The sequence below is a fragment of the Myotis brandtii genome, unplaced genomic scaffold (assembly GCF_000412655.1).
Source record: "Myotis brandtii unplaced genomic scaffold, ASM41265v1 scaffold1026, whole genome shotgun sequence".
Classification (NCBI taxonomy): Eukaryota; Metazoa; Chordata; class Mammalia; order Chiroptera; family Vespertilionidae; genus Myotis; species Myotis brandtii.
Window position 1 is genome coordinate 1,357,227 of NW_005353435.1, and position 12,354 is coordinate 1,369,580.

Here is a 12,354-nt window from a genome sequence, read left to right on the forward strand (position 1 = left end):
TATGTTGTTGCTGGGGCACTGTCAGCCCCAAATCTGGTTTACTGCCAAGCTGTGGTGACCACAGATGCCCTTTGAGCCGCGGCGCTGCCCCAGGTGCGGCAGGCCAGGGAGGGACCTCAGCCGGTTGCTCCAGGGCATGTCTGGCTGGTCTGGCCCAGTTGGATTCCTTTCGGGGCCGTGCGATTCCACCTTTGGCCGTGGGTTATGTTGTTGCTGGGGCACTGTCAGCCCCGAATCCGGTTTACTGCCAAGCTGTGGTGATCACAGATGCCCTTCGAGCCATGGCGCTGCCCCAGGTGCAGCAGGCCAGGGAGGGACCTCAGCAGGTTGCTCCAGGGCATGTCTGGCTGGTCTGGCCCAGTTCCACCCCACCGGCCACCTTCTAATTAATTTCCTTTCAATGTGCCCAAATCCGTGCACCAGGCCACTAGTATTATATAATATTGCATAATATAATAAGCATTTACATGGAAAGACTTTTTTATTATTGTTTCTAATGTATATTTCTTTTTTAAAAACATTTTTCTTGATTTCAGAGAGGAAGAGAGAGGGAGAGAGAGATAGAAACAGCAATGATGAGAGAGAATCATGGATCGGCTGCCTCCTGCATGCCCCCCACTGGGGATTGAGCCTGCAACTCGGGCATGTGCCCTGACTGGGAATTGAACCTTAACCTCCTGGTTCATAGATAGATGCTCAACCACTGAGCCACACTGGCTGAGCTGATGTCTATTTCTTAGTGAAGTGCTGCATGGTTCTCTTTGCTCAGTTTCAATACTTAACTAATAAGTAGACCAACGAGATTCATATTTGAAACATTTACACAAATTTTCCAAATAAATTATTCTCTTTTCCGCATTTGAAGTAGGCCCCAAACTAAGCCTTTGGTTTAGAGTGGATCTTTCTTATTTTCCTTTCCAAAGTATGCAAAGTCGGGATCTCGTCCCTAATGGCACTTTGAAAACATTCCTGGCAGCGTCCACATCAAAACAAATAGAAGTTCCATTCCTGAAAACGAACATGGAATCGAGTCGGCTCTGAAAGTGATGTTGTCGCCACTCACTTCAACAAAGAGAAGTTCTAAAATCAAAAACACGTTTCATGTGTCATATAGGGAAACAATGGAAAAAAGGAAATCTTAGTGTGTTCCTAATTTAGATTCCTCTTCTTGACTGTAAACATAACTTTCTCCAACGATGACACACACAAGTATGTCGTGCTTTCCTTGAGAATTGAAGCCCTTTTTTTTTTTCCAATTTCAGATCTCGCCATTTGGACAGTGCGTTTAAAAATGAAGTTTAGGCCAAAGCCGGTTTAGCTCAGTGGATACTAGAGTGTCGGCCTGCGGACTGAAGGGTCCCAGGTTCGATTCCGGTCGGGGGCATGTGCCTGGGTTGCAGCTGATCAATGATTCTCTCTCATCGATGTTTCTAGCTCTCTATCTCTCTAAAATAAAAAAATTTTTAAAATGAAGTTTATATGCTTATATACAAGAGATGATGGGAGTGGGCCTACTATTTCACAAATGTTTCTCAAAGAGGCCTTTGGTCCTAATTTGAAAACCAAAGCATCATGAAACGTATTTCTTTGAGAAATTACAGTTTGGAATATTAGTCTTCCTTTTTAAATATACATGTTTATTGATTTCAGAGAGGAAGGGAGAGGGAGAGAGAGATAGAAACACCAATGATGACAGAGAATCATGGATTGGCTGCCTCCTGCACACCCCCTACTGGGAATCGCGGCTGCAACCTGGGCATGTGCCCTTGACCGGAATCAAACCCCAGACCCCACAGTCTGCAGGCCGACGCTCTAGCCACTGAGCCACACCAGCCATGGTGGAATATTAGTCTTAATGTCAACTCTGATCAATTCACAAACTATTAAACTGCCTACTTAACAGTATTAGCACTTTAACATCATAAACTTCTGGTTACCTACGTGTCTTTTCGGTATAACGTTTTGTAACTTTAACTGGCAGATTTATGAAAATTCACAATGAAAAGGAGTCAGGCACCGATGAAATACATGTGAACAAATTTACATTTTTAGAATAACCCAACCAAGTAAATAAATGACTCTCTCAAGAAAAAGTACTCAAGAATTCAAGGTCAATATTTCTTCAGAGCAGTTCATGAATCTTTTTAGTTGCGTGGCATTCATGCAGAGTAGGAAGCTAAGGGTGTTGTGTGAGGATTTGGGGGGTGGGAAGGTGGAGGAAATGGGCTTACTCTTTTCTTTAAGGCCTCTTCACTCCATGCCTTTGGCAAGGAAATTCTCTTTCCTTAGTTTGCTCATCTAAAACGTGGGTATAAAAGCCTTGCTACTCCACCTCTATGTTCCGCCTCCTAGAGGCCTTCTGAACACGGCTTCTGATTAATATATCATTTCCCACTCAATTACGTTGTTTTGACTTGCTCCCAACCTGCCTCCATCCAAACCTCAATTTCACTGATGATAAAATAAATGAAACTGGAATTCTTAACAGATGCTACACCATAAAATCTCATGGGCTCCAGCCAAACGCATGGCAGACTTTAAGGCTGTTTATGAGCGTTAATGAGATAATCATCTATGCGAGGATCTTGGGGGGGGGGTGGTGGACAGCATCACACACATAGTCCACATGCCAGACTCACAGGGGCTCATTCTCTCTCTTTTTTGTTCAAATTGTGATCTAGCCGTCGTTTTTATGAGCATCACCTGTGAACTTATTTAAGATGCCGATTTCAAGACTCTTCTATAGACCTTAGAACCAGAATCCCTACGGCAGGGTACCTGCATTTTTAAAGCTCAAGGTGGGGGCCCTAGACAGACCTCTAGATTACAGTCCTCAGTTGAAATACCCAAGTAAAAGGATTTTAATGGGATGGCAGGCAATGGATGATTAGGGTGTGTTGCCCAGACCATAAAAAATAACATACTTAGCCCTAACCGGTTTGGCTCAGTGGATAGAGCGTCAGCCTGCGGACTGAAAGGTCCCAGGTTCGATTCCGGTCAAGGGCATGTACCTTGGTTGCGGGCACATCCCCAGTAGGGAGTGTGCAGGAGGCAGCTGGTCAATGTTTCTCTCTCATCGATGTTTCTAACTCTCTATCCTCTCTCCCTTCCTCTCTGTAAAAAAATCAATAAAATATATTTTTAAAAAAATAACATACTTAGTCCCATGGGAGGGGTTGGGATTGGAAGAGGGAATTTTTTCCAGTCAGGTAGGAATTTGTCTGCTATTTGGCACTTTTGAGAGTAGAAGATTCTCCTTGCCCTTCAGACACTTACTGTCGGATGGATGTTGCTCTTAAACTTTTAGGGGCGGGGAGAGGAGTCGCCCGGGCCACAGCCGTGAGATTCCCCAGGACAGTGGCAAGCCCATACTCATCCTCCCTGTCACCACGGCTGTCTGTGGGGGAAGCTCGGAGAGGTGTAGAGAAGTCTAGAAAGTTGTGGAGAAGCAATGGTAGGCTGTAATGTCGGCGTGGCAGGCGGGTCTCTGATGGCCTTGGGAATGGGTTAATTCGTTTTTCAATTTGTCTGTGAATTCGACAAAAATGTCGAAGACAGCTGTCCGTTGGGAGGAGTAGAGATTTGGAGTCAGAAGACCCAGAGTGACCTTAAGCAAAAACACTTCCTCAGTCTCGCTCTCGAGTTCTTCGTGGATGGCAAGGGAATCAGAACTACACCCACTTCGCAGGGCAGCCGTGAGAACGCAATGAGATGTGCAGGGAGAGCATGTTGTCATCTGAGACGGTTGAACAGATTTTCTCTTCATGTACAAGACCCTGGGACAGGACTTAGGAGAACGCAAAAATAGCAAAGACAGGGTTTCTTCCCGCAAAGAAACCAAAGTGTCAGGAAATGCGGTTGACATCCACGTGAGTAACTATAATATGAATATCATGTGAGTGAAGGACATGCTAAGGGAGTTTCAAATCATTTCGCGTGGGTCAGCAGGCAAGGCTTGTCACAGAGTTCGATGGCATATCATTTGGGCTTGAAAATGTGCTTAGGGCAGGCCGGTGTGGCTCAGTGGTTGAGCATCGACCTAAGAACCAGGAGGTTACGGTTCGATTCCCGGTCAGGGCACGTGCCCGGGTTGGGGGGCTCGATCCCCAGTGTGGGGCGTGCAGAAGGCAGCCCATCAATGATTCTCCCTAAGCATTGATGTTCCTATCTCTCTCTCCCTCTCCCTTCCACTCAGAAATTAATAAAAATATATTTTTTTAAAAAGAAAATTTAAAAAAACGTTCATGTTAAAATATTTCACAGTGATATCTATACAAGAATGGAACATGAATAGATAAATGACGATTTTGTTATGTTTCTGTTCTGAGCCTCTTGAGAATAAAAATGGTTTGAATCTTCACAAACTTTTCTCTTCATATCCATGATCAAGTAATAGTTTCCCTTTTGAAAATATGGCTTGATAATGTTTTATCAGGACTGGGGTGAAGCAGGTGTGTTGCCCGGGTGCCAGGTTTAAGGAGGTTCCCACCCTCGGCGTCATGCCATGCAGTTTTTTGCCCTTAACTACGCTGTCATCTGCAACTCAGCTGTGAGCAAAGGGTTGAAAGCTTAGGGAAATGTACTTCACAGAGACTGAAGTTTAGGGGTTAAAGAAAAAGATGTGAAATTTCCCAGCTGGTGGAGGACCCCTCAAACATGTACAATGGATACATGGAGAAGGCCCACCAATAAGGCCAGTCCTTGGTTTGAAGAACAATGACCTATGAGTATGAGGGGGGAGGCAACTTGTAATTTTACAAAGAAATGCATAGGTTGGATATAAAACTGAAAGCAACAAATGAACACACGAGAAAAACAAACAGAAACTCCCAGCCACAGACAACAGTATGGTGGTCAGCAGAGGGAAGGCGGACAGAAGGGTAGCAAAAGGCCGAAGGGGTCAAGTGCATGGTGACGCGGGGCGATAAACGCACAATGCACTATACAGATGCTGGACCGTACAATTGTAGGCTTGAAACCTACGTTTATGAACCAATTTTATTAACCAATGTCCCCTCCGTAAATTTAATTTTAAAAGCATTTGCAGCTAACGAGCTCTTTCTCAGAACAATTTTCCCACTTGGGCCCTAAAAATAAGTTTTTAAAGAATTGTACGATGTTTAATTCAGAACGCACAGTAAAAACAAAGAAACAAACAGAACAGAACAGCAACCGCACACAATTAGCAGAGGAATGCCTACTCTATGACTTACCCCGGACACGGCTACACTCCATAAGCAGAATTTAGGGGGATTTCTGCCCCCTCAGCATGGCATCCAGACAAAGGTTGCCACCCAGTGACAAAGCTAACCCCTCTCAGGACCAGAGAGCCTTGCTCACTACTGATTATCATCTGCCAGGAACTAGGATGCTATTAATACTCGGAGAGCTCTCTGGACTAGAAATCCATTGCTAGCAGGAGTCCAAGTCCATTTTTGTTTTAGGCAGTTAATCTAATTTGACTTTCTCCTGAGCACTGCTTAACAGAAATGGCCCTGCCTGGTTTGGCTCAGTGGATACAGCGTCGGCCTGTGGACTGAAGGGTCCCGGGTTCAATTCCGGTCAAGGGCACATGCCCCGGTTGTGGGCTCGATCCCCAGTAGGGGGCATGCAGGAGGCAGCCGATCCATAATTATCTCTCATCATTGATAGTTCTCTCTCTCTCTCCCTCTCCTTGCTTTTTATAGTGGTAAGCGCTCTAAGGGAGGCGGCAAGTCCTGTGAGGGGACAGAGGAAGGAAAGATGAGTTCTGGCAGCGGGCGGAGGGAAGGTCTGATGGGACAGGTGGCCTGGAAGCTGGGTCTGGAAGGATGGGTAGGATTTCAACAGGCGGATGTCGGGGTGGGAGTCCGGGGAGGAGGAAGGAGCAGAAGAGCAAAGGAAAATGCAACCCGTGTTCAGGGAATGTCGCGTGGCGAGGGGTGACTGGCTCCCGGAACACGTTGGGGGGAGACAGAACGGATGTGTTTAACGTTACACGATGGAGCACCCTCCCTTGGCGCCGGGCTGTGTCCGTGCTGTTTCCGACCTAGTGGACCTGAGAGCAGGCATGTGCCATCATTACATCAGGGTTTTCAGAACACTCATCTGAAGCTACTTTCCTTTGTTATTAGATACTCTTCATTGTGGTGTCCTCTGCCATTCTTTTAATAGAGAATAAAATTCACAGCCCGGCCGGCATGGCTCAGTGGTTGAGTCAGGAGGTCAAGGTTCGATTCCAGGTCAGTCGGGGCATGTGGTTGCAGGCTCGATCCCTAGTGTGGGGCGGCAGGAGGCAGCTGATCCATGATTCTCTCTCATCATTGATGTTTCTGTCTCTCTCTCCCTCTCTGAACTCAATAAAATATATATTTTTAAAATAAGATTCACACAGAATAGCGTCAGAGCTGTTCACCACAGCTTCGGCAGTATATAGTATCTAGCCCAGGGGGGGGCAAACTTTTTGACTCGAGGGCCACAATGGGTTCTTAAACTGGACCGGAGGGCCGGAACAAAAGCATGGATGGAGTGTTTGTGTGAACTAATATAAATTCAAAGTAAACATCATTACATAAAAGGGTACGGTCTTTTTTTTTTTTTAGTTTTATTCATTTCGAACGGACCGGATCCGGCCCTCGGGCCGTAGTTTGCCCACGGCTGATTCTAGCCCTTCTGCCCCTTAAATTGTGCCCCTGTCATGTGCATACTAAACTCTGAGCACAATTGCGTCTAGAAGTTCCTGGAAAAGACGGGTCTTGCCCTTGCCTGGCCCAGGGATTTTGTCCTTCTCCCAGCCTCCATACAACCAGCTGCTTCTTAACTCACCCCTGGCAGCCAATCTAAAGCAACACTCATGATATTTCCTACCTAGAAACCACACTTATTTATTATTTATTTGGTTCGTTTTCACTCTCCGCCACTGTCAATGCGGGCACAGCTCAGGGAGTTGTGGTCCCTCAGGGTATCCCCGGAGCTTGGCCGAGTGACTAACACATGTAAGAAGCACAAAAATACTTATTGAGTAAGTTCACTGAAGTCCGATTAATGTTACTAGAAAACTGGAACGATAAATACACCGGTTAGAGAGACACCTAGGTAAGTCATTTATGCCCAGCTGGTGTGGCTCAGTGGTTGAGCATGGAGCTATGAACCAGGAGGTCACGGTTCGATTCCCGGTCAAGGGCACGTGCCCGGGTTGCGGGCTTGATCCCCAGTGTGGGGCGTGCAGGAGGCAGCCGATCCATGATTCTCTCTCATCATGGATGTTTCTCTCTCTCTCTCTCTCCCTCTCCCTTCCTCTCTGAAATCAATAACAATCTATTTTTTTTTTTAAAAAGTCATTCAGCATCTGATTGTGGAGGTTTGTACCGAGGACTTGGGAACCACGGGTTCAAGGTTGCAGAGCGTCTGACGGCTTTGGCGTTCCTGCCGGACTCGCGTTGGGAGGTGCATTGCTTCATGGGGGAATGTCCTCTCGGGACTTTTGTTCCTGTGCCCCCACCTCCCCCGCCTCCAGCATTTTCTGGCCACGACTTCAGCTAAGTTCGAGGCTTGGTGATTTTCCTAATGATCTGGACATGGACCGCTCCCTCCCAGATGGCCGTGGAGTGAGCTGCCCACGACCTGGTCATAAGGCCTGACTTGCTGAAAAGAGGGGGGTGGGGGGGTTGGAAGTGGAGGGGGCCCTGGGACGTCACCCAGCGGCTTTGGGAGCGGCCCCAGCAGCCAGGCTCGTAGGCCAGCACCTTGCCTGGCCGTCGGGCTTCCTGACTTACTCCGAGGTACGGAGCTGTTTACGATGCTTTTGATAGAAAGTAAATGGCCCTTCATTCTACCGTATGGGAAAGTTCATATTGAACATGTTTGAAAAGCCTTTTCAAAGGGTGGTTCTCCCATTGGCTATAAAATGTTACAGTCTTGTTCTAAGGATATAAAGGTCTGTGATTGGAGTCTCTGCTTGAGGCTAAAGGTGGAATTCTTATAAAGGCCGAGGCTACAGCTAAGAGCCACTCCTTTCTGGCTTTGGAACCAAAAATACATCGAACCAAAGACTCCGTGTATAAGACCGGTAGGTTTGATTTGAGACTACTTCTAAAATTACGTTTCACCTGGAAGGTGAGTAAAATTATACTTATTTACACATCTCATGGTTTTGAGAGTAAAACACAATTAGGACTATAACATTCAGTTCATTCTTTTTTAAAAAATATATTTTTTTTATTGATCTCAGAGAGGAAGGGAGAGGGAGAGAGAGAGAGAAACATCCATGATGAGAGAGAATCATGGATCGGCTGCCTCCTGCATGCTCCCTACTGGGGATCGAGCTCACAACCCGGGCATGTGGCCTGACCGGGAATCGAACAGTGACCTCCTGGTTCCTAGGTCGATGCTCAACCACTGAGCCACGATGGCCAGGCCCACATCTAGTTTTAATGTCCTCTCCGCTGTGGAGAGCAGTTTACACTCCAGGTTACCCTCTGTTAGGAAACAGGTATTCCAGTCTAGCTGCCTGTGGTCATCTAGATGTCCCCAGACTTATGCTCGGATAGAAGAACCAATATTTGGTGATCTCCTGGTGCGTTCCTAGGGGAGCAGAAAAAAAAAATAAGGAAAAATAGCTGTCCTTTTGCTACTCCCTGCTCCACCCTGCATGCTGGCCAGGGACAGGGAAATAAAGGCTGGGAACTCCGAACAGTCGGCCCGCGGCAGATATGAAACCAGAAGCAAAGAGTGTTACTGCTCCCCCGAGGCCCTTCGCCTTCCAAACAGCTACACCTGGGTGTGCCGGCGGGATTCCGGGAATCCCTTTTTACGGTCACGGTTACGATCCTTTCGGAAAAGGCCAGGAATGAGAGCCCTCTCTGGCGAGCAGCAAAACCAGAAGCCAGAGCCCGCGGAGGGCGGCGAGCCAACAGAGCCGCCTGAGCCTGGGGCTGGATACTTTCCTTATTTTCTAAAATATATTTTTATTGATTTCACAGAGGAAGGGAGAGGGAGAGAGAAACATCCATGATGAGAGAGAATCATGGCTCGGCTGCCTCCTGCACGCCCCACACTGGGGGTTGAGCCCGCAACCCGGGCCTGTGCCCTGACCGGGAATCAAACCCTGGACCCTTCAGTCCGTAGGCCGATGCTCTATCCACTGAGCAACACAGGCTAGGGCAGGCTGGATACTTTAGGTGCCACAAACTGTACACATTTATTCACACATCCAGGAACAAGGAAACAGTTGCACGGCTGACCTGTTGCACTGTCACAAGGAAAACCAAAAAAACAAAGAAGAAAAGAAAGAAAAAGGAACGGCTAAGCAGATGATGTGTGAAAGCTGTAAACTGCTGAGCAGAGCGAGCACAGCGTCTCTCCCAGGACAATGTGTGCCTACCGCCCCCCCACCCCCCACCCCAAGCAGAAGCAGCGACCTGCATCACCAGGGCCGCCCCGATCCCACCAGGTCCCGCGCAGGGGTACCCCTCGCTGGGGCATGCTGGCTCCTTGTTCAGCGCCTGCTTCTCCTCGTGGGCTGGGAGCCCCTGCGGAAAGACAGGTCCAAAGCCTAGACTTTTTTTCATATCTCCAATGGCTGGCACGTTGGGAACACTTTGTAAGTGTCTGTTGATTATAGAGAAGTCACATTTCTGACAAAATAAAGCGCAAGTTCTGAGCTGATGGCCAACTTGTCAGCATTATCTGTGACGCTGTTATATTTAAACAATTACAGCCAGGCCGGCGTGGCTCCCCAACCTGAGTATCACCCTATGGACCAGGAGGTCACAGTTTGATTCCTGGTCAGGGCACATGCCCTGGTTTTGGGCTCGATCCCTAGTGTGAGCATGCAATGATTCGCTCTCATCATTGATGTCTGTCTGTCTGTCTGTCTCTCTCCTCTCTCTCTCCCTTCCTCTCTGAAATCAATAAAAATATACTTTAAAGAAAAAGCAGTTACAGATCCTTCCTTTCAAATCCCCATGCTCTACATGATTCTGTTTTTACACCCCGCCAAAACAGTTTAAATGCACCTGCCCTATGCCAGCTACTGAGGGTTTACGCAGATGGAAAAAAATAAAATCTCCTCCTTCAGGGAGGTTATTGAGTCCTTGTAATGAACCCCAGTCTATATATTCAGAAGCCGCCCTAATAAATATTTTTGGGTTTATTGGATAGTTCTGGCTGTCATTTGAAACAGAAAATCAGTTAAACACCATCGCAGTTCATATTGACTCAACGGCTCCAAACCTCAGTTGGCCAACGTGTGAATCATATGGAGACAATCTGAATCTGACTGCCATCGCGAAACGGCAGGGGTAGCTACGCATGCATGAGGAACGCGTGTCCGTGTCCACAGTGCAGCTTGGCAATTAGGAAAGGACCCTTTCTCGTTGCCATGAGAGGGGCTTTCGGGTAGCCCGACTATTGCTCTGGTGCGTGGGGAGTCTGAGGACCCCGCGGGCCGCTCTGCCTTTGACCTTGGCGAGCCTCTGAGGTGGTGGGATTTTGCCTGCTACACTGATCATCCGGGAAAGTGCACCGTCGCCCCACAATGAAACATTTCTATTAGTCCAAGAATAGTGGTTTATGGCAAAACCACCCGACAGGAGCACATCACCCTTCCGAAGACCAAAGGTATTTTTACAACGGAGGATTCTCTTCCTCCCTTTGTACGGACCCATCTGAGGCCTCTTCAGACACCGGGCGTCGGCCGCGCTGTCTCATTCCACCCCGAGAACAGAGTTCACGAGGTTTGCTCCAAATTTGGGTGGAAAGAACTTTTTATGAGGAGTTAGTTGTTTTATCTTCCACAGTTCAGTCACTCAAGGTCGACGGCATGTACACTCCACGGGAGCAGGATGGCGAGCATAAATGAAAGAGGCCGGGGATATGGCTCTTCTGCTTGGTCACGCCCTGAGGGGTCTCTGTGCTGCCCCCTGCTGCTCTCGCTCCTGGAGTCAACCGTCCGCTTAACACTGCAAGGGACAGTACCTCCCTTATGACAACAGTCCATCCGTTGTGGACCCTCATTGTTGTATGGGAGCACTGTGGGTAGGAACTGCTGCACCTCATTCATTCATTCATTCCTCCATTCATTCATTCAATAGAGAGTAAATGAGGGAGGTGCCTACTATTTACTGGGGAGTCTGTCTCAGGTGGATGCCTGGCTGTTTGCATGCCTGGTTCCAGAAATAAAAGGAGAGAGTAGGCAGAGGAGCCCTGGGCAACAGGAACTGGCTAAAGAATAGCAGGACGGCCCGGCTGGTGTGGCTCAGTGGTTGAGTGTCAACCAATGAACCAGGAGGTCACGGTTCAATTCCCAGTCAGGGCACATGCCCGGGTTGTGGGCTCGATCCCCAGTGTGGGGCATGCAGGAGGCAGCCGATCCATGATTCTCTCTCATCATTGATGTTTCTGTCTCTCTCTCTCCCTCTCCTTTCCTGTCTGAAATCAATAAAAAAAATATATATTAAAAATAATAAAGAGTGAAGCTGATGAAAAGAAAGGGAAACCGAGTTATCTGTTAAATACGCTGCCGTCCTTTGCCAGGCACGTCCATGACAGGCGTAAAAATAAAAACCAGCCTTTCTGAGCGGTGCATCCGTGACCAAGACCCCGGCCCCTTCTTCCGGAGGGAGTGGGGTGCATACAGTCGGGGGCGCATTTTCTCAGCCATTTGGAGGGTGCAGGCTCCCCCTGGTCAAGGGGAGGCGTGGCTTTTCCCCGTTTGCATATTGCCCTCTCCTGGACTGTAAGGATAGGAGTGTTAAGAGCTCATCAGATGCCTGTATTTCCACCCACCTCTGCATGGGAGACCGGTATGTGCATGAGAAATCCTTTAAAATATTCAGAAAATCGCCCTGGCCGGTTTGGCTCAGTGGATAGAGCATCAGCCTGGGGACTGAAGGGTCCCGGGTTTGATTCCGGTCAAGGGCACATGCCCAGGTTGCGGCTGGATCCCCAGTAGGGGGCGTGCAGGAGGCGGCCGATTGAGGTTTCGCTCTTCCATACACGTTTCTCTCTCTCCCTCTCCTTCCTCTCTCTCTAAAAATAAATAAAAGAAAAAAATCTTTAAAAATAAAGAACACTATGGTAGTAAGAGAAATAGCAAAGCAAACAGAGGTAGATGGCATCAGAGGCCTACATTATAAGTGCATACTCTCCTCTTCAAAACAGGATGTCTCATTTATTGCTTCTAATTGTGACTCCTTTCAAGCCCCATACTCCACACATTTATCCATTTGGAACCTTTTTTTTTTTCTTTTCACTTTTCTCCTAAATCAGTGGTTCTCAACCTTGGCTGCACATGAGAATCACCTGGGAATCTTTTTAAAATCCTGATTTCTGGGCCTCCTCCTCCGGAAATTCTGTTTCTTTGTTACTAATGTT

The 12,354-nt window shown here is 47.7% G+C and overlaps 1 protein-coding gene across 1 annotated transcript in view; it reads right to left on the reverse strand.

Moving 5' to 3' along the window:
• GREM2 (gremlin 2, DAN family BMP antagonist) overlaps positions 1-12,354 on the reverse strand; it is a 48,198-nt gene that overhangs the window by 31,636 nt on the left and 4,208 nt on the right. Inside the window, exon 2 of the mRNA XM_005856395.1 lies at positions 9,399-9,509. Within this exon, the coding sequence (XP_005856457.1) occupies positions 9,399-9,509 (111 nt within the window). The remainder of the gene's footprint in view (positions 1-9,398; positions 9,510-12,354) is intronic.